The sequence below is a fragment of the Rhyacophila brunnea genome, unplaced genomic scaffold (assembly GCF_057557595.1).
Source record: "Rhyacophila brunnea isolate RB1 unplaced genomic scaffold, BYU_Rbru_1.0 scaffold_20, whole genome shotgun sequence".
Lineage (NCBI taxonomy): Eukaryota > Metazoa > Arthropoda > Insecta > Trichoptera > Rhyacophilidae > Rhyacophila > Rhyacophila brunnea.
In genome coordinates, this window is record NW_028232860.1 from 21,173,535 (window position 1) to 21,200,237 (window position 26,703).

Genomic DNA, 26,703 nt, shown 5'->3' on the forward strand with positions numbered 1-26,703 from the left:
CATGAATATAATCAAACTTGAATATGACAAAGCAATTCAACCTTCAAGGAGGTTGTTTAACTAATTAATTGAATCGGATTAAAATTCGTGTTTTTGTGAATAACTTATTTCATTAAGTAATGTGGCATAATACATAGGAGTACATTTTGTATGTTATCAAATCCTTGGTAATTTATTATCTTCAACAATTGCAAGAGTTCTGGATTCTCTAATCCTAAATTCAAAGAAACACTCTCAAAGTCTACTTTTTACTGTTATATTACGAATGTATCACGTTTTGGCTTTTTTTTAAATGTCTATTAATACTCACTGACGTTACTTAAGAGCGTCAATAAGAGACTCTTTTATTTTTATATCAATAATCATGTTAGTAAGAATGTATTTTTAGAATCTTATCGTTCTTTTTTTAAATTAAAATAAACATAATATCATAATAATAAGTACATATCCATTAAATTACCGGTATCGATTACATCTAATCAAGATTAATAAGGATCTAAGTACCAACCTATCAAAATTGAGAGAGTTTTACTTCGAATGCGTCAATGCTCGTGTTATAATAATTAGCACTTGGATACTATAATATATTATATTTTTATCAATGACGGTTTCTGTAAGATATCAATATAGCAATATTATCAGATGCTATAAATATAAATATAATGATTATAATCTTTTCAAAAATAATCTAACAATTCCCATTCGCCGTCGTGTGTTGTGGTCAGTGGCGGCTCGTCCATATGCACTGCGGAACTGCAGCACCCCCAAGCAGATTGAGAAAAATGTAATTTTATAATATACATAAATTTATGTATATTATATGAAAATATCAATATTATTTAAGCGTGTAATAAGCTCGCCCGCGCACCGATACATCCAATGTCCAATAATATAATCATACACCGCGGTAGGTACTTGATTTTGCACTGTAACGATTTCAGTAGAATATTCTCGAGTAGTCGCAGGAGGGGAGCAGGAGGGGAGCAGGAGGGGAGCAGGAGCGGTGCTCGCAGCTGGAAGCCTAATAGGTACTGCAGGTCAGACAGTCCGATTTCAGTATTTCTCCGTTTCTGCGTCGCACGTGAGCACGCGCGCCACAACGAGGAAAGAACATATGTATGACACGATGAAAGAGGTATTGAAGAATGAGTTGAATACCCAAAAGAAGCGGATATAAGCAAGAAAAATCATAATCCGAAGAGGTACTCATGGAACCTTAGTTGAATGTCAATAAGATAGCAAACAAAATACGAAAATAGATAAACAAAGACGCTGCGAAATCACAGGCAAACATATTGTGATCACCTCAAGAGAACTCATGTGCTAGAATCATTAGAACAATCATCTATAATAAAAACTGACAACCTACAAAAACATTATGACAATTACCTGTCCTTTGTAGCTCCCCTCCAAACAACAATTAACGATACTTGAGATCACGTCACCCGTATACACTTTTTTGCACGTGGTGCGAGCTTAGCGTGAACTCGCGTGCGCTCACATGACGTGTACACAATATGTTTCTACCTTTTCTAGCTCACGTGGAAATGAGAGTATCCATTCATCCCAGGAAATAAACACGGTTTATATTCACTATTCCGTTGAATCACTAGGCCAAGTACAGTAGTTTGCAGTTGATAAGTACTCGGTCGAGTACTTGTCAGATGTAGACTAGTCATTAGAGATTATCAGATTGACTAAAAATTCACCTGTGAAAAACTTCTTAAGTACTATGCATATTCTCATAATACCAGCCCCAGAGGTTTCCGCTCGGTGCCAATCTAAAATTGCCGCAATCAGATATATAAAAATATATTTAAAAATATGTATAAAAATATATAAGTATATAAGATGAAATACCTAATTATTTTGTTTGCATAAAAATATTCATACTATAACAAATATTATGACTATGTAATTTTTTTTCATAAATGTTGTATGCCTATTATGCTAGGATAGGTACTGACCCGTTCTGTTGAGACTTTCAAAGAATGCCTTTTGATTTGTATAAAATTGTGATGTTTACTCATAGATTGGTCACTTGAGACTCCTAAATAAACGTATATATATGTGTTAATATATTGCATTAATACTTCAATTTTCCACCCATTAGTAAGTACTGCCCCTCATTTCAATTATTTTAATAAAAGAATCTAATAGTAATTAATGTAAGAATAAAAGTATTATTAATATATGTATTTATGGACTTTTTATCGTCCCCTGAAATCTGTACATATGTCATCTACATAAATATAAATGTTCGACGTGATTATTTTATTTCATCTTGGGATTGAAAAATAGGTACATTTCGGTTATGAGTAATACAGCGGAAAACACATGTTGAAAATACCTGATATACTGGACTTTTTGTTAGATTAACCTAACCTAACCTAAACTAACCCAAACTAACAAATAATCCAGTATATCGGGTATTTTCAAAATGTGTTTTCCGCTGTATTCCTCATAACCGAACTGTACCGAAAAATATCTTATTGCAAGTATCATTCATACAGCTATTAATAAGTCTCTTTCGTGGATATATCGACGTTGATCATTCAGGTGATACTAATTGATGCAAAAGGTTAATTACTCAAAAAAAAAAAACCTAGAAAATATTATTTATATACCTACTTACTTCATTCCAAGGCAAAGGTTATGTTACAAGGTAAAAAATGATTTATTACTTAGTCAGTATTCACGTTTCTCCACTCTCATCTATAACATAAACGTTATAAACGGATTAGTATTTAGTACCCACATAATAATAATAAATTCAAAGAATATATTTTCCCAGAGAGATTCCAAGACTTCAGTTCATGTTTAGTGGCACTTCTTGAATCTAAGGAGTGGCATATTGTTGATACGAAATTTATTATAACTAATCATTGTGATTTGCGCAACGTTTCTGACTAATTAATACAAGTCAAATGTAATTATTTTCATGTCGTCATTTGTATGTCAAATTATAATACATTTCAGGGTATTTGAGAAATGTGCATTGCGCGAGGGTGGTTAAATTTAAAGATTAAAATTAATACATACCAATTAAAACTTTCAGGTAAGTATATCAACTAAGCGAAGTTTGCCGTTCCTATATCAATCACAAAACGCAATATAGTCAGGCTGTGACATAAAACTTCAATTTTTGGTGCTAATTATCGCTCATATTTTGAATACAATAAATGTTAAACTGTTTATAGAAAATTATGAGTGTTACGTATTGAAATAAATGCTAACAATTTGAACGAAATATACAATCGAAAATCTTCATTTATTGCAAACAGATTACCGCATTGGATTCAGAGATAATCAATAACTTTACTAGTACTACCACCATAATACACAATTCAGTGCCACGACGTGATATAGTCGGTCTTGTACCAACCCACGTGATTACTCTATTTTCGACTTTAAAAAGGAAAAAGGACGTAATCTACATAAATCAAATTGTACAGGAGGCACAAGAATGTTTTAGTTTTCAGTCAAAGTTAAAATACAAAATAAACATAACCGTGAAATGTATGATAATTAATAATTATTTGGTTTTTATATCCCTAATCTGATATTGACTATTCAATTAAATAAAGAAAAACTAACAAAACCGACGGTTAAGTCGTCTTTTCCACTTCACTTCCTTCTTTTTTAAAACTATCAGCTAAAATTTAAATAATAAATCGGTATTTTCAGCTTACATCCTTTGAACACAACGTGTATTTAGTCGTGTACAACGTTATTATCCAATAAAACGTGTTTTGAAAAAACTGAGGGTTACATCCTTTTTCCTTTTTACAGTCGTTTTGCAATTACACTTTTACAATAATATAATTGATTGATGTGCTGAGGAATAAACGAATACAAGTGCACCGACTTAAATTGACTTCAAAATTAAATATGCGATTGTAAAATTCTACATAACAATATTTAAGATTCTGTTAATAAAGTCTTATTTTCAAGTGGTTCTTTATTATTACTAAAAATGTTGATATTATATTTCGTGTTATTTATGAATGTTTTTTTGTATCTTAAGTGGGACGAGCCAAGCAAAAAAATACATTAAAAACATACTCAAGTTGTAAGGAAAATACATACATGCGTCTAATATATACATGCGTCCATGAATTGTAATCCAATTTTAGGACTAAAACACGTATAATTTTTTATTTCATCAAGTTGCATGTTTAAATTATATTTCACACATAAATTGGTACCTATTTAGTGATGTGCAAACTGGTCCAAACTCATTGTTTTAATGCCATGTCACATATATTAATTTATCCGTAGAGAATTCATATTTATAGAAATAAGTTTAATCATCGGTTCTTCAATTATTATAATATTCATGAAAATATATTTTATGAATTTGAATTCTTTGTATTGGAGCATGGATCGGATCATTTTTGGGATTTCGTATAAGGGCGACTGAGTCCCTTATGGCGGGCATGTTGCTTTGCAAAGATTACGAACATTTATTTTTACGGAACTGTGTAAATAATTAATTATTTACTGAACTTTGACACACATTATTTATTTATGAAATTTGATTTCCTTCAAATTGTTTCATTATTAATAATATTATAGATTTCTTGACAATTACTTATTTCATTTTAAGTTCTGATATTCTCATTTATATGACTATCAGTACTTGGTTCCAGTACCCTGGAGTAATTGTAGTAAGTATATCAGGGAACACAACAATAATAGAAAATGTGTTGCGTGTGGATAAATATGGGATAAACTTAAATACGTGTTAAAGAATATATTATTTTCAATGGTTACTTAATTATATATCTGTATCATAATATAAATAAATAAAGTTTGACATGTACACGAAACGCATATTAAATATTGGTATTATTGGGGACATTCCGGAGACTGTGTTACTTCGGTTTTATAGCCTTACTGTCAATAAGTCATAAAACAAATCTCGCTTCAAATTCTTGGTCTATGGCGACTCATTTCACATTTTTATTAAGACCTCCCCAGTAGATTGTCTATCCTGCTGTTTTACCCATAATTATTTATAATATTTTTTATCAAAGATACCATAGGCTTAGAGATTGTACGCATGGGTGACCTACGAGGTATGGAGCTCAAATTTACCAGAAATGTAAGCATCGATCTCCTTATTCACAAAAAGTCCACAGCGATCCGATTGGTTTGTGGGTTTTTTTTTATTTAGACATTTATTGTACATAGGCTTTATGAAAACATTATTTTTTTCTTATAGGACCATGTCCACTCCTTAGTTAGACCATGCGGATACCACAGGTGCCTCCAAGAATCCCTATAGCTCGCAGGTCTTGTTGCATCTTGCCAGGTCTTGACAGCATCCTACAGCTCCAGGTGCAGCCAGGTCGAAACTCTCTTAGGACATCTGCAGCACATCCGATATTAAATTTGCGGTAACATCTACATCGTTTATCAGTGAGGGCTGTACTATGATTTGTTTCTTTTAGCGTTTATTTTTATTTAGGTATCTACATCATTCATTATCTTTTAGGTACAAAATACTCAATGTTATCACCAATAATTACGCATTCAACTATCGTCACAGTAAAAGGTAATTTGGTGTTTAAATCCGTAAATTTATAAAAGGATATCAGTTAATTGTGTATCATGATCATTAAGAAGAAATGGCTGTTACAGTAAGGGTAAACGACTAAGAGTATCATCTTGTGATTTGATTCATAACCTTACTATATAATATACTAAGGTTAAAAAAATAACACTACAGCCCAAATTGAGCCCATAGCCTTCGATTATTCCTGCACGCTAAGTAGTTCCAATACATATCACTTTACTTCATCGGTTTTGAGTAACAGTAGTCTTACCCCTTGAGGACTATTTCTGAAACCCTTATTTGACACACACTTAACTATATCTGAGCAGGGGTAGTTTTATTATACATATTGAGAACCTAGGTTCATTATACATGTTTTACAACCTTCATTGGCTTTCCTGTCGTCTTCGGCCATGTCCGCCACATAGCTGGAGCATATGGACACCATACGGTGCCTCCAAGATTCCTGTCGCTTGCCAGTCTTGTTGTCTCATTCGAGGTGATACCTGCACCCCGAAGCTCCACATTATACACTTCATAGATGGAATTTAGCGGCCTGCAGGACACCAAAATCCGGCTTACTTGAATAACAGGCAAGCCAGGTTGAACTTCTCTTCTGGCATCCCTGTAATTATTGATTCTAAAATATCTTTCTCAAATTAGCTCATTGTACTCGTAGCTTAGTGGCAATACTTAAATACATTATTTCGTTTCGGTGCCGTATATAAATGAAATAATAATTGAGAATGACTTCTTCGCACAGTTAGGATGTCACCTCTGCCTACTCATTCGGTTTCTTTCCTGGAAAATTCACACTACATTAACTGTAACCTCTACTCCCATCCAGACTATTAGGTTTCCTCATACATAAGCGTCGTCATCTTCACCCACTCTTCATCTGCTATGTTCATTAGTATACTATCAGTAATAAATCAATTTAATATAATATAAGTATTTATATAGTAAGCAGTCTTATAAGATTGATAGAGATTAGATATGAGAGATTCAGAAAATATCCCATTTTATAGGGAGCATCCCAATAAAATAAAACAAACAACATTAAATATAAAACCTTTTAATAAAAAAAACTACATTAATATTGACTACTCTACTCCGTTAATCCTTATATAACACTAGTTCTCTTTGACATACATAATACATAAAATTATATCATAAATTTGCATTAAACATACATTTTATTTATACAAGGCAAGTTTGCAATTTAAATTTACAATAGTGGAGTAGGAAACCATTTAACTTTTTGTGATACGTATATTATATTTTTTATTATTAAATCGCAATAAATAATTAATTATTTATGATTTAAAATCATTCATTTCAATTGGGCGGATCACCTTGAATTATTGCAACAAGAAGTTAACAATTATTATTTAATTAAATCAGCTAAATTACATTAAAACAAAGTTTATTTTCCTTCAATGGCTTTAAAGAAAATTGATTTTATAGTCAGCTATTAAAACTAGATACCTACGTATCAAAATATTATTTATGTAAGAATAAATGCAATGACTAAACGAATCATTTTTCCAGTTACATGCGACTATTATGGAAGTATTGTTCAATAAAATAGATTTTATCGGGTGAAAATAATGGTCAGCTTAATTATTAATAATTGAAATAAAAAAAAACACTGCACGTAATGACAAAAAGGTTATTTCTTGCTGGATTTTTTAGATATGTAGGTATATGTATCTTATTTGGACGTATCTATCTAAGCTATAATCAATAATAAAGATTCATTGGCGTCCATCGTGTTCAAATGGCATAATGTCAGGTAAATTATGATTGGATACTGGAAAGGTTGAGCGAACGGTTAATAATCATTCTCATATAAATATACTTTTATGAAACGTTTTCGTAAGTCGATAAAGAATATTCTTCTATCTATAAAATATGTAAAATAATGATGTACGATTAATGGCATATTTTATTGATAAAAGAATATTTTTTACTGTCATCTACTATGGCTTCGAGTAGGCAAGGTTTCATTGAATTTTAAAAACTAACAAACACTATGTACACATTGTAGACTTAATTCAATGAAAACAAATACGTTTGATTGACAAAGTTTAGTATGCACTATTTATGATGGATTTTAAGAGCCTACATCCACCCTTCGCCACTGATATAAACATCGTCACCTCAATACTACAACTAGATAACTCTGATTTGGTTATTGTTGGTAAAATGAAATTTAAACTTTACTTGATTATCATAAATCTAGGCTAAAATTATTATTTAAAATAAAGATGAAAAATTGTGCTTGTCTAATTAGGAACAATTAAATAATGTTCATTTGTATGAAAAAATATTGTAGATATATTATTTTATTTATTTAATGCATTAACACAAAATGATTACAGTTCCCATTAACTTCTGACTTACCTAGTTTTATCATTTTGTAGAGAAGGACATGTAGAATCATATTCAATAGCTTACTCAAAAACAGTTAAAATCAAGTTTATCTAGTTGTAGTATTGAGGTGACGATATGTATAAAATGCATGACAAATGAAGAAATGCGATCAATTTCATCCGCGATTACTTATTACATATAAGCTCGTTTAGGTAATTTAACTAACTTTCCACTATGCACTCAATATGCACTAACAGTTCAAATTAATTTACGTTGAAAATGTATTACCATCGAAACAGAAAGTGGTATGTAAACCATGTCAATAATTGAACACCGGAACCACTAAAATATAATTACTATGTCTGTACCTAAATATTAACTCGTCCTGGGTGAAAGGATAAATGCGTAAATCTTTTGTAAGTCAAAATTAATATACTTACATATTATTCTGTTTACTTTTTACTACCGCGTAATAATAACAAAGTTATACTGTAGTTAATACTAAAGTACCTACTGCAGTGCGTATGTAAACCTACCAGGTATCATAGTGCATCAATAATAATTGATTATTGTCAGTTTTGAAATTGTGTTTAGGTTCTCCACTATTGAAAATTATTACAACGTTGAAATGAAGTACTAATCACGAGGATTTTTTACAAAATCCGCGCAGGAACTTGGAAACATATCAACTCTTTGTTGTTTTTCTCCGTCAAACTCCAGTGGACGACGAGAGAAACTCTTGGGTAGAAGTCGAGGATCGGGAAAGAGTTCTTGTACTTGTATTCTGTACCCGCCTTCAGGGGGCAGGGGGCAGCTGTTCCGTCAGTCAAGAAGATCTTATCGCAGGCGCTGATGCCATCCACGCCGAGGAACGGGAGAGGAAGACCCAACACTTCGGCGTACACGTTGGTCTGCAATGTTTGTACATCGTGGTCTGGAAAAAGAAATCATCGCCAATTAGAATTGAAATTTATATTTTAAACTAGCGATTGCCCATAACTTTGTCCGCATGAGTTACAGAAAAAAAATGTAGACACAATTAGACTGTTCCGTAATATTAATAATTATTGATTTCTCGGAGCGCGCTTTTCTATCCGCACCTCATCTCTCATTATTGTATGTGCATTATTTTCGAGAAGTTTCTATTGATATTCTTATACTACTAAATTAGTAATAACAATGTAGTATGCAAGTTTCATCGAAATCGGACTAGCAGGTTTTGAGTTATGACATGATAAACAGCAGACAAATTATCCAATTTTATTATTTGTTCCTACTTATGATATTTTTTTGCTATCCATGTTTTTTTCTGGGGATACTTTGATAAAATAGACAGTTAGGAACATGGTCGTTGTGACGAATCCAATCATTATTTCGTTGCAATCTTTTCCCGCTTTTTATGAAACATTTTTTATATTTACTGTATTAACAATATTACACTACGATCTCTTTCAAAAATCGTAATATTATCAAGTAATTTAAAAGAAAAGTGTAATACGTTATATTATGTTTCCCGTGCAGAGAATCGTCATATTGTACTGTATTGTTCTTTCTGCACATGAATGCATATTATTTTATATACTTGACTCCACTTTTTTTAAATATCTATTGTTTTTAATTTATATGGAATACAGTATACCCACTATTTTTCTGGTGATTAATTATTACAATTAAATATCATGCACCTACATAATCAAATTATTTACGAAGGCGCTATTTTTATTATATAAAATTAATAATAATGGCTCGTTATATAATATAACGACATAAAGAAGAGAATATGATGATTTGTTTCTATGAGAGTGAGGGGGTTGTAGAAAATAATAACGACGCACAACCAACAAAGTATAAACTCATAATTTTCTGAGAATATCATACAGAAATTATGTTCAACAAATTCGTTTTTTAACGAATGGGGGTTCAAAAATGTGATGTAATTAATATAGAGGCGTAATGAATCTTTTTGCATCGTTTAGTATGTTGTTCTTTTTTTAAATTAAACCAGAATACACTTAAAATTTGAAGACCTTGGAGTTTATTGTAAAACTGTAGCTAAGCGCCTCGTCACTTTATATTTCAATGTATCATTACTCTTGTACTCATATTATTAATATAGACAAACTCTAAATACAAGTAATTAACTTCTTAATTAAATTACATCCTTTCAAATTTTCGTTATACTCTAAAACAGCAGTCGGCAAACCAAATGCATTAGCGTGCCACAAAACAGGCAATTCAAAGTACTGGACACTCAACGTGCCACTGAAATAAAACTTGTAAATCTATTGTAAGACAATTTTACTCGACTATAATAATACACGCTACATAAAAACATCATAAAAATTACAATATTTAAACATTAGTGACTTGGCGGTCAAATTTTGGAAACTAACACCTCAATATTTGGTTCATTGTTTGAAGTTTTTAATTTAATGCACATTTCGAAATTTTCTTCAGTTAAACGATTTCGATACGGGTTTATAATATATTTCATAATTGAGAATGTTTACTCACAGTAGTACGTTGTACCGTAAACACTTAAAAGAGCGAATGCGACTTTATTCATACAATGATCTCTGTCTGGGAGTTCATTCCACGTTTTGGTTATCATGTTAAGATAATTGTCGTCGTTTTTCATAATTTCATCTCTGGCAGTTTTGAAGTTTAATTTCTAACTTTCAGAATTGTTAAATTCCATTAACAATCAACATACTCAATGTTTAAAAATCAGAAATATTCTTTATCAATTTTGTAACTGTCAGGCTGCATAATATATTTAAACATAGGTGAGTGTTTTTGTAAAAATCGTTAAATCTCTTTATGAAATACTTCTGCAAAGTTGATATAAAATCCATTATGGTACAGTTTTTAAAGTTCCAAAAATTTTAATAAATCGTCATTTTCGAGGGGTGCCACCAAAAATTCTTTCGCGTGCCACCTAGTGGCATGCGTGGCATAGATTGCCGGGCGCTGCTCTAAAATATCTCTTTCAGGAATATACGAATCATATTATTATTCATATTCTATTATTAATTCTCTGCGTTCTCGGCGCGGCGTTTTATGATAACTACCGCTAATTAAATTATTTAATCTTTGACTCACCTGGTGTAAATGTTATTTCGACAGTTATTATTGCCTTTTTCCTTAACTTGCAGGGCGGCTTGTTGCATGATGCAACTGTGATAGCATTTTGAAGATCATTATAGTTTTTCCCTGTAAAATAGAAAATTACTGTTATTGTTTTATATTCACAATCGTGGATTGATAGCTAAGGGTACTGTATGAAATCAAGGATAATCATTAATGTCACGTATTTAAATCATTAAGAGGGTGTTTATATCTACAACCGGATATCATTATAACATATAAACAATTTATTTTATTCAACGAATAATTCACAAGATTTGAGAATGTAATATTCTATATAGGTATTGAACATACATCATTTGAAAACATCTCATGCATATACCTACTGGAAAAATTCTTTTTCATAAAAAACAATACAAAGATTTTTACGACTGTCGAACAAGATCTTCTTGTCAATGTTTTAAAACTGTGAACTAATAAGATAGTTCTGTTTTTAACCGCACTTCGACTGCAACGACTTCCGATTGTCCACGTGTTAAAAATGTGAACTAACAAGACCCTCATATTTATTTAATCGCACTTAGACTACAGCGACTTCCGGTTATCGCCTAGATCTTCTTGTCGGACAGTAGTGAAGATGTTTTCAAATAATGCGCGCTGTATTAATACGAACGCTGCTTAAAGAAGTGCATATTGTATCAGAAAGTAGTATTTTGAGGTGTCATAAATGCTACTTAGTTGATGTCTAAATTCCATTCTGTTTTGCCAGGGCCCGAACATTGAATTTTGCTTAAATAGCCGGGAGCGCAAGAATGGAAGAAAGATACGGAATACCTACATGGTGACAAATCAAATAACAAAATTATAAGGAATAACTGTAAAAATATCAACAATATATAATATTTGTATGTAGATACGTCAATAGTTTAATATACATACTTAATATAAAGACTATGTTAAAATGAGAAACATCAATATCGTCGAGACCCTTTTGGACTACAATACTTTTAAATCTAATCAATATCGTCATATGGATTTAAAATAACTTAAAATAATCATTGTTCAGATAAATTTCATCATTTATATTTCTTTTATGTAAATAAAAAGTATTTCAAGTTATACACATTTATATTTTTATAAAAATCGATGTTTTTTAAAATAAATATAAAAAATTTTAAAACTATGAGTTAGTCAAAAATCTGCACGAGAAAAAAATAGATAATTTAATAAACTAATTTTTAATAAATATGACCATAAAATATAATGTAATAATAACGTAACTGGGGAGATAAATATGTAACAAATTCTGATTTTTTTACAATTGTAAGTTTATCTTTGACTTAAAAAAATATTTTTCTTTTTAATGTTTTCAGATAGATATTTATTAAATAATACAGTTGAAATTGTAAATTATCAAAAAAATGTCTCAAATTTCAAGCTTCGTATTTTTCCGCTAAGTGCCTCTGGTAGGTACAAGCCTCCCCCTTAATTTTTAGATCGCGGATTGAAATCTAACTTACTGTCTCTAATTTAAGCACATTTTTTTCGACCAATGTGTGAATTTGGAGTACTTATCAATAAATTAAGCAACTGCTTATAACAGAGTCATATAAAACTTGACTATTTTTTGTGAAACGTCAGTAAAAAAAATAAAATGAAATCAGTATATTCATATTATAAAATTGTATTTTTAAAATGTTAGATGGAAAGTCAGTGTTGAATATGATAAAATCATTGAAACTTCACTTATTTACAGAATATTTGATTGCTCATAATGACTTAATAAACTTTTAGATTGTTAAGAAAGTAGTAGAAAGTATTAGTTAGCTATTAAGGGTTGGAGGTTTGCGTAATTACCACGCGTTGAAATATCGGGTCAGAAAACTGGGCTACGAACCTCTACGCCGTTATCTACGCATTATAACAAATTACGTAATATTTGAAATAATAAATTGTTGGATAGCTACAATTTTGTGTTCTGGAAATTGGAGACGACTATTGAGGGATTGAAGGCAATGGAGGACACTTGTCGAGGAGGTAAAATTCCCACCCTGGTATCTAGCGCAGAGATAAAAAAGAGAAGTTGTACTATTATGACATGGCAACATACTTTTTATTGTTAGTAAATAATTAACATGAAATTATTAACATATTTCATTGAAAAGTTTGTACATATCTACATTATACATGAAATCCTCGAGAATAGCACTCCGTTTCGCTAATAGAATTTAAATTGCGTTTCACTTGCTGAGTTATTATGAAAGTCCTTAATTATTTTTTTTTTTAACAATTTTTGAAATGATATTGATGATTGTCGCAACTGTCTCGTTCAATAATAAAAAAACACACGTCACCGAACGGTTGGTTCAAGTATACGTTGTCCATCCGCGATGATGTAAGACTAATCTTTCTATCATTATACCCTAAAGATAAGTTCAGATTTTTAATATAATATGTACCTATCCAAAATCAAAAATTAGTACCTAGTCGTTTAAAATAACTTAAAAAACATATTTTTGAGGAAAACAAACATTAACAGTACTATAAATAAAAATAAAAAATAGAAGGTATTGTACTCGTGAAGTTCTTCTATCAGATATTTAGTACGTAATATAATATAATAACCTAACAAGAAAGTAAAATTATATAAATAATATTACATAAAATAAAAAGAAGTGAGTAGTAAAAAAAATAGATAATCAGATAATTTAACATTTTAAGATTAATGAAATTTCACGAAATGAAATCATGAATTATCTAACAATGTCATGTTCATTTTACTTTTTCCTAATTAAGAATCGTTATATTGAATGGCCTATAATGCTTTAGATATTACGATATCACTGCGAGAATAGTTACATTAGCCAAACTTGCAAATGTCCATAACATCTGTTCAAAGAATTCCGTTATTAATGTTTGACCTCTATTTTATAATACTACAATATATTTTTAATAAATTGCATCAAAATGTTATTGAACTTAGGGTAGATCACACGGTGCGTTATTCTAATTTTATTTTAGACGTTATTTTCACCACTTTAGTGGTTCTCAGTGTCATTCTTGGTAGAAATATTTTATATGTAAAAATAATTTACAATATATAGTATTATTCCACATAATATGTTAATATTGAATAAGGACGGTGTCACCCACTTCAAAAGAACTTTAACAATTGTGTCGCTAAATTTCAAAATCAGCCAAGTCCACCTTTAGATATTTTTGACTTTTTTGTGAATTGCTGAAGAACTACTGCTTTCTAACATTTCTGCATTATCAAAATGTGGGATTTATTAATTTTAAATATTCTATACTCGAAATAATATAAACTTTCACCCTTGTGATTGTGTATTTGAGAAAACAAAAAGCTGTTTTTCTCCTATTCATCTATTATGGACTTGGCTGATTTTTAAATCTAGCGACACAATTGCTGTTTTATCCTTTGCTTTGGAGTAAATGCTTCGCTTACCAGAGCCACATAGCGAAAAAATCTGATGCATATGATTTAAAACAATTTATATATGTATTTATGATTTTTTTTAATTAACCACTATATAAAAACATTAAAAAGAATAATAATTTTTCTTTAAAATCTAAGATTTTACAATTAAAAAAACGCTATAAAAAGTTAATTCTTTAAAGAATTCCATCTTATAATATTGTATCGTTATATTTATCTCTAAAGTTTAGTTTATTAATTTTTCTCCAATAGAGCGAAAATAATTTTTAAAAATGTATAATTTTAATGTATTTAATGGTTATTTAAAAAAACATCGATTTTTCCTAAAAAAATAAAATGTCGTTAACTCGAACAAAGTTTTTAGTCTTGGCAATTTTATTTGTGGGGCCAACATTGTGATGATAATAATTACCCATATATTCGGAGAGTTGAGGCATACTTTAGTCGTTTTTTTGTTGTGCAAATCTGTGCGAAACGGCATTCTCTTCAATAAATGCAATCAAAACAAAACATCGCTCACGATTGGCAAATAATTTGACAGCACGTTTGCGTAAAGCGCGTCATTATTAATTTTATAAACTCAAAAATATTGAAGTAAATCTTCTCTACTAAATGAAACCAAAATAATATATAAGTAAATCTGAAACGGAAATCACGATTCGTGTTCTACTGTTTAAATATGATTTAAAATTTAAATGAAGAACATTGGGGATTTATGTGCTCTGCCGCACAATTTCACCGGTATCTGTCAATAACTACAAGTATTTCAACCAAATTTAGGCAGAATTTTATTTTTACTCAATGAAACAGTCAATTCCATAAATATTATTATTATTATTACCAAACCATCAAGTTGCTGAAGTTGCTGAGAATATGAGAAACAGGCTATCCTGAAATGATTGTATAAGATATGGAAGAGAGTGGAATTATCCCGAAATTACCTACTCAGCATCTATTGTGCGCTATACATATATATTCTATTGTACGAGAAAAATCATTTAACTTTTTTATGGACTTAATTCCCCTAAAGCGGATACAACACTCATACATGCTGTACTACGGCCGCCATCTTGGAAAATGGCCGACGATTTTTAGTTTCTCAGCTCTATCTCATGAACGACTAATATTACCGGAATATTTGTCAATTTACGCTAAACGTCAATTATTGATTAAAAAATTATTATTTTTTCAAACATTGCAAATAATTTGTTTTTTGCATAAATGTAACATTTTTCTATTTCATCACAACAGCCATACTTCCAAGACTACTATTAAAACAATTTTGACATCAGTGGGTCTATTCTATACATAAGGCGGCTATTGACGGTAGTTTATCATGATTATGTATTGAGGTGGTTAAATTTAATGTTACATAAGTTCACTGACTAAACTCCTGTCAAAAAGTGCTATTTTTTAACAGCCTCTATCTTGTCTGCGTTAACGTTACCGTCGATGGCCATCGATAGCCGCATTGTGTATAGAATAGACCCACAGAACATTTGTCGCCAAATCCGAAAGTTGTTGTTATGTGAGTTATACATTTTGAATAGTACCTACTTCTTGAAGTATTTTAAAATAATGTGACTAATACGTATCAACTCGCGTTAATCATAGTTGAAAAATAAACAATATAAGAAAATATATGTTTGTTAAATTGGTAACCACAGAACATGAGTTCCCTGTTGGTAACATATTGTGTTATACACACGATATGCATTTTTTATTTTACGGTATGTAGGTATTTGAATAGGTAGTAAGTACCTACTTCCCATTCTCTGATATAATGCATTCAAATGATTCACCATTTACGGAACAATGCATGATAATAATAATAATATATTGTATACGTTTAATCCGTCATCTAGTTGTGTACTGACGATATTAACAAACATATGCCATTTTATTTTCATCAGAAATACATCATTTTCTGAGAATACTTTTTTAATATTACAACAACAAAAACAGTTTTCGTGACATTGGTTATTATCGCAAAGGCCATAATGGACCGTAACGAAAATCTCAATTATCGTGAAATATCAAAATGACATTGATAGCGTCGACTTTGATTTTTAAAAAAAGAGTGATTTTAAAACATGCACCAACAAGCGAGCGGAAAACTCTTTTATACCACTATTGTTAATATGGTAAAAAATACTAATAATAATAAATCGGTGGCAACATCTTATATAATAAAAAAAATGTATATTTAAAAGGCAAATATTGTCATTTAACATTTAATATAGCTCAAATTTATAATCAAAACATGCTTATTTTATTAAAAATAGTTTCCATTTAAATATTCATGACGACGGCAGAAAATAATATAATATTCTATTACATATATTGAAGACATGTATAAGTATAAATTTTAATGTGATTGAGTATTGACAATGAAACCTTTTTTGTCGGATTTTTTTCCAGAAGAGTGTCGGGAGATATAGTCATCATTCTGCCATCAATGATGTGATCTGTCAATCTTTGGTTTAGTCAAGAGTTCTGTCAAGGCATGAGCCTATTGTTGGCTGACCTAATGGTATCACGATGATTCCATGGAGGTAATGAAAATGTTTGGTTTGGGATACCACTGTGGTGGATACACTCGCGGCATCTCACCTGTCCAATCGTTAGGTTCAGCAGCTCTTTTCGCTGAGTCTTAAAAACCAAAAAATACGACTATCTGTCACCTAATTATATTGTCTGTTCTCTGGGTGTCTTGATATTTGGATCCTGGGAACGGTCTACTTTAAAGAAGGTGGCTGAAATCGGTCATCGCTTACTGATAAAACAGGTACGTGACGTTCAACTGAGTACCCGAGACAACAAATAAGCATAAAGTTGTTTTAGGTAGGTACTCTTGAGATATCCAGGGGACTAGAAGAGGTATTTTACATAGTCCGGGAAACCTAGTATATCAATAAATTATTATTTTATTGGTTTACATATATATCTACTTATATTGTTTAATTTTACACCTCGTCACTTATTTTGTTTTACTCTTTTATTATGATTATTGTTTCTCTATATAATTCTCAGTATAATATAATATTAAGTAACTGTTTGTTTTCAATAATAAAGTAATATGAAATTTCATTATCAATTACGTTCGCATTTTAATACACTGTCAAAATGTAACTATAAATTTCAAATAATCTTTATAATGTTTTATGAATAATTTTTCTCCTAGGTATATTATAGTTTATAAATTATTATCAACAACGTTTCAACTGATATAAAAGTATTAAAACAATATACTTACTTTTAATTAGAGCATTAAATAATCTTTAGTCTGTATGTTCGATCTTTTTCATTTTATTTTAACATTATAATATAATTACATAGAACCATTATTAAAATTTTACTGCAAAATTTGCAAGATTAATCTTGATATAAAGTGTTTTAACCGAAATAGGTCTAGACTAGTCCAGACTATATTATATACATACATACATATAGTACGACAACATCTTCTTGGCTACGTGAAGGATGGCGCTGTTGTCGACTTAATGGGAGGAGCTTGTTAGTTTTTAAGTGCGGTTAAAAATGAGAGGAGCATGTTAATTCACAGTTTTAACACGTAGCCAAGAAGATGTTGTCATAAAGTAAGTATTATTGTAAAATATAATTCCAAATAATAAATTCATGATATGTACCGTACGATTGTATATGGAAACATCTTTAAAAAAAACCTATTCTCACATACCTAATAGCGTATATTTTTTGTCATAACTTTTCATTAGTTTATTTTTTAATTAACTTAGTTGAATTTAACAATGATCAATAAAACTTTACAGCCACATATAAATCAAATCAACACTGAAATTTCCGTAATCCTAAGAAGAATATTCAATTCCACAACACAATTACGATGTATTTGATTTTTTGTTTTAGTGTTAAATTATGAATATATGGATTGTCATCACTATGTCAAATCCTTGAAATGTTGAGCTGTTTCTATGTAAAACCTTAGTATCGAAATATTACTGATGTTAATATAATATGTATTAAATCACATGGGGAAGCTGTTGCGTGAGTATACAATACGTATTACATATTATATTATCATTGAAGTACATTATTAAAAGTACCCAAATGCTTATAAATTATTTTAATAATTAGTAACCAAAATCTTTCGATTTAATAACAGTCTGGTAATTATCCAGTAGGTAATCATTAAGTGTAATGCTACAGTACTTATTATATTATTGACAACGAATACTCGAGATATATTCAATTGGCAAACTTTCTATCGAAGGCACTCTGCTTTCCCAAAGTACGTGTCGTTACATAATCATTAATTATTGCAAATCGATAGACGGTGATCGATAAGGTATCATTATACCATTTTGCTTGATGTTGCTAAATAGTAAATAATATATAAATATACTATTCATTTTATAACAACTTTCAATGATAATAATGTACTTAATATTATTTTTAAATAAGTTAATATTTATACAGATCTTTAATGAACATACAATGCAATGATTTTGTGTCAACCAAATAAGTGATTCAGAATCAGGTTTGAATATAATATCAATCTATTTATCAACACATTGTAATGTAATTTGGAAAAGCAAGAAAACCATTCATTATTCATTTATACTAGGGTTTGCAATGCCGGTATTTCAGTGTTTATCGATACCGAAATACCGGGTTTCATAATAAAAATTACAGTTATTTACGGTATTAAAAAGACAGTAACCAAATGTGTTCAAATAACTAAACAATGACTATAAAATGGTTGACTAACGATGTGATCAATAGTGAGATTTCGTTGTCTTTACTAAAATTGCATTGTAGATAATTCAACTAAATGCTTTTAGTTGTGAATTTTAGAAGATGTTGAACGTTCTTTTAGGTTTATCAAAAATCATGGTAGGAAAATTCGACAACCGGACTTACTTTTACAAAGATACAATTATAACTGATACTAAATTTACTCTATTTTTACAACGTTTTTTTTAGCTCGTGTTGTTATTTGTCTGGTACAAATCTTGCAATCGATTTTTAACAAACTTTCCGACTAGCTAGACATTTGAAACTTTTAGAATATATCAGAACACGATGCCAATGCATTTTTTTATTACTTTTAGCCATCTTTAAGTAGAATTGAATTCATTTTCAGTTAATTCTGTTTTGTATGAAAAGTTATTTCGACACCATTATTGTTTGCTAGGGGTCTGGGGTCCTAGCAACTAAATTATTAATATATACGTGCGTTTCTATGGAAATCAATATGACATGTCAAAATGACATTTCAGTATTATTTCTATCAAGTACAAATTTTTTTGATCGTTTAAGCTAGTCAAGTCAAGTTTATATGATTCAACAGAAAATTTAAAAACGTTGTATATAAAAAGTTCTTTTTATCTTGTAATTATTAATTTATAAACTAGCTTTTGTGAGGGCATATTTTACTTGATAATATTATCACCAATGAATTGAAGGTAAGTATTCGTAAGAGTCAGCATTTCTACTTATTATTGTATATATTTTCGTTTTCATAAATCATTATTAATGTTTTACCGAGATTTTTAAAGCTGTATTAATTGATATATACCTACTTTTTGTCCTGAATGTTTTGACGAATATTGGTATCCAATAATAACTACCGAAATACCGGTATTGATATGTAACCATTCGGTATTTCAATCCCTAATTTATATATATTGAATAATTATGTATTTAGTGTTTATTATATTATATCACTGATTATATCACGGAACTAATATACAGATATTAATTTGTACCTACATAGTTATCGTAATATGAAAAGTGGATTTTTTTTATTTTGATTCTCATTTCAATAGTCAAATATTAGTTTTCCTTGTTTTTTACCACGTTTTTCTTAGCTCGCATTCTTGTTTGTCCGGTGGTTGTTTGTCCAGTACAAATCTTGCAATCGATTTTTAACTAACTTCCCGACTAGCTAGACATTTGAAACTTTTAGAATATATTATCAGAACTCGATGCCAATGCATTCTTTTAATACTTTTAGCAATCTTTAAGTAGAATTGAATTCATTTTCAGTTTATTCTGTTTTGTATGAAAAGTTATTTCGGAAGAAATCCGTAATCCAATCCACTATTATTGGTTGCAAATAAATTATTAATATATACGTCCGTTACTATGGAAATCAAAATGACATTTCAGTATTCTGTATGAATTGTTTGTTTGTTGCAAAATAGCAAAAAAATGATTTGTTGACAATTGCCTTATTTGTCCTAAATTATTAATACAATCAACAGAAAAATTAAAAACGTGGTACCTATATAAAAAGTTCTTTTTATCTCGTAATTATATATTGTTTTTTTTTCTCGAAAAAATATTATCTCGCTGAGGAATATTATAATGAATATTTATTTAGTGTTATTTTTTAAATAAATAATAGTTACACCGTATTGACTAATTTGATATGCCGATACAGCAGTATATTGTTGTTTATTTCGCATTATAAAAAACGTATACCTATGGTATAGAAAAAATACATCTATGGTATAGGTACAATAAAAAAAACCGCAGCTAAGTTGGTACGAAACTTACGTTGTATATTTTTTTATATTCAGCAGGAGTAATCAAAATGTAAACTTCTCTTATTTTATCGCTACAGTGACAATAGATGAACTAGACGACAGTTTTTATTTTGAAAAACGCACGTTTGTCATTTATTTGGAATATACCCCAAACAATATTTCGCATAAACAGACTTTTCTTTTTCATCCTAGATAGGAAGACTTTCGATTAACAACTGGGAAAACCTAAAAACCACTCTCGAACCTACTTCAGAGAGTAATATTTTCAATTTTCTGCTTAGAGACCCAAAAAAATGACCAATCTGATTCTGGCGGGAACCGTTTTAGTTGGTTTTACACTACATAGTTAACAAAGAAGCTTTTTACACTAAATGCGCCGTGAAACGGAAAAGTTTAAAAACCACTGTAATATACAAGTACGATATTATAAAGTATTAAACAAATTAATCACTACTCAGTATTAACTGAAATAATTACAAGATAAAAAGAACAACGTTATATACAACGTTTTTAAATTTTCTGTAGAATTATTATGCTCAATATGCTCAAACTTGTACTTGATATGAAGTAAATAAAAAACAAACAAACAAATATAGAATACTTAAATGTCATTTTGACATTTCATTTTGATTTCCATAGTAACGCACATATATATTAATAATGTAGTTGCTAGGACCATCCCTTAGCAACCAATAATAGTCTTTTATTTTTTACGGATTCTTTTGAAATAACTTTCCATACAAAACAGAATTAACTAAAATTGAATTCAATTCTGCTTAAAGATGGCTAAAAGTATTAAAAGATTGCATTGGCATCGTGTTTTGATATATTCTAAAATTTTCAAATGTCTAGCTAGTCGGGAAGTTAGTTAAAAATCGATTGCAAGATTTGTACTGGACAAACAACCACCGGACAGACAAGAATACAAACTAATAAAAACGTTGTGATAATAAAAATATGCATGGCAACAAAATAGTGCTTTGTAGTAAATATTACGATACTTAAAAAAACATGGATCAAAGTTCAAAACAATTAATTTTTTAAGTGAAAAACATTAATAGATTATTATTACATTACATGTCTATAAATTTAATTAATTCACTACGAGTATGAACACGAGTTGAAATTTTGATAAAATTTAATTTTGTAATAGGTACTGGGAGAAATATATACATAAACATACAAATCAGTAAATTGAAATAAAACAGTAATGATTTTGAAACAGTAAATCTACACATTCTCCGCAAAACCTTCTACAAAGTTTAGAAACTTTGTTTATATTCGTAAAATATAGATTTCAATCAAGCGTAGGTACTGTATAAAATACATATTGCTTTATTTGAAAATCTGGTCACCTTTATTATGTATAATCTGTTTATGGGCTACAATAAATTATTACTTATAAATTTTTTTCGTTTTACCAGTATTATAGGCTTATTGTGTGTCAAGGTTGTCTGCCAAAGAGTAACCAGGGAACTACAATATTATTAACATAAATAAATAAACTTCTTTCTCCGCGTGAAATAAATAAATACAACTTGTTTGTCATAAATTTAATAATATAAACCCGCCAAAAAGTGGGTCATAATAAAAAAATGCGTGATCCCTGACATTATCGATATCTTGTTAGGTAATATTTTGTTTGTTTTGCAAATTAACAGATAATATATGCTAACGGCTTATTGATAAAAACCAGTTTCAATACAAAGAAGTAATGTATTTATAACAAAAAACACTAATTTATTAAAATATAATACACACCATCGCACTGAGAAACCTGTGTTGCAACAGCAATGCACACAAGACACGAAATCACAAACGCGATCGCAACAGAATTCATGTTTGTTCTAAATTTGAACTTGGAAAAATGATATTAATCTAGTTTGGTTATGACGGTTATTTAAACCCGTATGTAAGGTGGTTGGTGCAACGTCGCGTTCAGTTTAACACTGACTGGAAGACATATTTGTTTGCGATATAAATGGACTTGATCCCACCACATCACAAAGAGGCATGAAAGCAGTATACAACAGTTAATAAATACAGGGACGAATTTTTCGCTGAATATAATAATATTATGTTTACTGCTGTGTAATTCAGTGTGTGCAATTTAGCAAGATTGTTAACGAAAGCATTGTATATAAATAGCATATTTTTAAATTCAAGCAGGTGTTAATAATTATGATTGTAAAAACTGCATGTTGGGCCGAGGTAAAACAATCATAACAACCTGACTTAGACAGTGATCAATATGACATAATGTACCTATAGTAGATAGTGACTCAAAATAACATGCAGAAATGTATTTTTAGCTAAATGATTAGCCAGAAAATTCTGAATTCCGAATATGATCAGAATATTTGATTTGTATAACTTTTGAATGATTTTTTATTTCTCACATTGTTGCGCCAGTTTTTTCATCAAATTTAGTGGACGTTACATTGATAGTATTTTTACGAAGAATGGTTGTTTGCCGTTCACCCAATCATCACTACCCCAACTAGACACGACCAGCAGCCCCGAACGAGCGGAGTTATTTGCCTGGGTCCGACCCCATTCGGACCCAATAGGACACGCTGACATGGTGGCAACCGAGGCCAATTTTGCGGCCTTTACTAAATTCGCCAGAGCGTACGGGGAGCGGAACACTCTCGACTCCCCTTGCGACTCTTCAAATTAAAGTCACTCTGATAGTTTCCATATAAATTAACATCATGCATTCGCACTTCGGTGCAAGGTTGCATCACCAGTCCCGTGCGGCTCTGCTCGGGACAAAATGAGGGCTTAATTTTTTTTGATCTGGCACACGTAAGGGTTATGTTAGCCGGCCGCGTATGACGTGCTGCATATACATAACGGGTGCGGAGGTGGGAGTTTTACAGACCATGTACCCCAACTAGATCAAATTCACAATGAAAAACCACATCCATGTTTATCTGTTGGACCAATCCCGCAATCCACGGCTTCAGAGGCGGTCGGTCTATAAATTACTTTTCCAGATTTACAGACCAATAATTGCATACTATTAAAAATGTCACTCGTTTTTCATTATATAAGTTTATTACTTACCGATGGAATGATTACACTGTCTGTGACAATAATATTAAGCCCGGTACTGATTAGCGAGCCATAATTGTGACCGTTGCAGATGCAGTAACTAGTATGGACGACTAATAATTAGTTCGCAAGCCTAATAAATAATTATTTCGCATCTAGAATTGGTTACAGTATCAGGAATGGTTACAGTTACGACTCGCTAATGAATATCCAGCTTTATATTATGTCCATCCATTTCTCCCATTGAATTTGCTTGTTAAAGGCCAGGAAAGACGTTAAATAATCATTTATTATCAAGCGTTCCGCACATAGGTATATTTGATGTACGAAAGATATAATATTAATAAATAATTAATATATAATATACAATAATTAATGTGTAGGCCAGTATAGTATTCCCAAACTGTGTTCGATTTCAGTTGCTCGGTTTATCCGCTCAACATCGTTTTCGTCTACTGCAAACCACTCACATATTGTTCTCAAATCTCATAATTTTATCAACTGTAAATTAAATAATCCATTCTTCTTCTTGGCCGTTCCCTCGTTACTAATAATCATGACTATCCTAAAATTCAGTCATATTCTGAGCAATAAAGCCATTCCACCCCTATCGATAATCTGCATCTCATGAAGCTGCCCCCAGTAAGCTCCTTAGCTTAGTGACTTTAACACGCTGTTGCTCTTTATCTGCAAACGGCAGAATGTGTCACAGAAAAATTGTCGAGAACCGTTTCTTTATCTGGGGTATCTGGATGAATGACTGGTTTGACTTACAGCGCCAACACCACATTTCGAAGACGTCAATTAATTGTCTCCCGCTCCTCTGCACTCGTGGTCCACAACTTGACGCCGTACAAAAATATGGAGAACACGAATGTTCTCACAAGAATCGTTTGCATGTTAATTGAAATTCCTTGATCCTTCTATATAGTGGTAATATCTGTCATCGCATTTTTCGCAATCTGTGTGCGCCGTCTTATTTTTGCTTAAATTCCGCCCTTTCCACTAATGGTCCATCCCACATATAAAAACTCATCCACTGGTTCTAGATTTAGGAGTGCGATTGCTACGGTTAGAAGGTTAACCCAATCGATAGCTCTTAACTTGGTCTTATTACCAGTGACGTCCCGTGGGGGTAGGCAGATTGAGCGTCACTTGGGGCGGCAGTTACTCGAAGGGCGGCAAATCGAAGAGAATCATTTGGTATATATACATATCTTAAATTATTTTGTTTACATGCCTACAATAATAGCACAGTAAAAATGGTGTGGAAATAATAAATATGTGTATTGCTAAATTTAATGGTACAAACCAAATGTGTGTAAAATGGTTACATGTAAGTTGTACGTATGCAGTTCATCGTGAGACACTTATTCATGCGCCGCAGTAAGTGGAACATGAGTTCGTATAACATTTTATCAAATGACGAGTTCTTCGTTGAACATTTCACCGTGGAATACATTTGTACGTATCTTACAAAATGCGGCGATAGTTTGCAAATAGCACTGTTCCAATTAGATTAACCCTAACCTAACCTAACCTAGTAAAGACATAACCACATGTTGTAGCATACGTACAAATATACTCCACGGTGAAATGTTCAACGAAGAACTCGTCATTTGATTAAATGTTACACGAACTCATGTTTCACGTACTGCGGCGCACGAATAAGTGTCCTGCGGTAAACTGTTTAAGTACAAATTTCCGGATACGGTGTAAAATATGAACCACAGAATCTCAGACTCTGATGATTTTGGGTATGTTTATTCGCTTTTTACATCTAAATTTAATTTTGTATATATTAGTGGTACCTATATATTTTGTTAGTAATGTATACATATAAGAGTCATGAAAGGATGATAAAAAAATACTACGTATATAAAAAATGAGGCGGCATTTTGGCGCTGCCTAGGTGCGGCATTTTATCTAGGGACGTCACTGCTTATTACTACCATTAATAAGGAGGCCGTATTAGCGACTCTCTTCCTCTGCCCGGTGTAGTATCTCTGTGGGTTTTATTTGATCAGCTGCGAATATTAAGTTATTTATTTTTATGCCATTCAAAAATGCCAATGATCTAGGGCTCTTCATATTATATGTCACAGAGGAAATAAACCACATCCCCGAAGGACTTCGCGACTTCCCGACTTCGAACACAAAATAATAATAAATACCAATATACCTCAGTACGTATCTGGATATAACTAAACTGTATGCAAACAGCGTATTTCTATACCGACGTATCGATATACCTACGTCATGAAAATAACAATCAAGATTTCCTATTGTGAAAAATAATTCATTATTTTTTCATTGTTTGTTGTTCTTTGTGTGTTTATATATTATTCAAAAACTGACGACGTTTTTTTTCCAATTTCAAACATCTTACCGGAAATAATTACATTACCGCGCATTTCTTTATTTATTTGTCAAATGAAAACAGTTAGTACAGTATACCTATAACAAAAATAATTTCATATATTATAATCATTCAACTACAGAAAATTATGCAGAAGAAAATATGCGGTCAGTTATTTCAATTCACGTTCACAACATGACATTTAGTTAATCAAAGAAATATAAAACAGTATTACATAAAAAAGAGATAGATCAGAATAGACATAATATTAGTA

At 30.8% G+C, this 26,703-nt stretch overlaps 1 protein-coding gene across 1 annotated transcript; it reads right to left on the minus strand.

Annotated features, from left to right (window-relative positions):
* Nucleotides 1-6,627: 6,627 nt before the first annotated feature.
* On the minus strand, nucleotides 6,628-22,975 carry LOC147071378 (ecdysteroid-regulated 16 kDa protein-like). The gene is made up of 3 exons (XM_085947989.1): nucleotides 22,775-22,975; nucleotides 11,039-11,149; nucleotides 6,628-8,870 (listed from the first exon to the last, which is right to left on the minus strand). Exons 1-3 carry the CDS (start codon nucleotides 22,851-22,853, stop codon nucleotides 8,590-8,592), a joined length of 471 nt encoding a protein of 156 aa, XP_085804115.1. The 5' UTR covers nucleotides 22,854-22,975; the 3' UTR covers nucleotides 6,628-8,589.
* Between the last annotated feature and the right edge of the window lie 3,728 nt (nucleotides 22,976-26,703).

Bases quoted from the DNA above. Each gene is read 5' to 3' on its own strand.
- LOC147071378 (XM_085947989.1), bottom strand. From the start codon at position 22,853: ATGAATTCTGTTGCGATCGCGTTTGTGATTTCGTGTCTTGTGTGCATT. The intron at 11,150-22,774 runs GTGTGTATTATA...TCTATTTTACAG, and splicing joins ACAGGTTTCTCAGTGCGATG to GGAAAAACTATAATGATCTT. The intron at 8,871-11,038 runs GTGAGTCAAAGA...TTCTTTTTCCAG, and splicing joins CGAAATAACATTTACACCAG to ACCACGATGTACAAACATTG.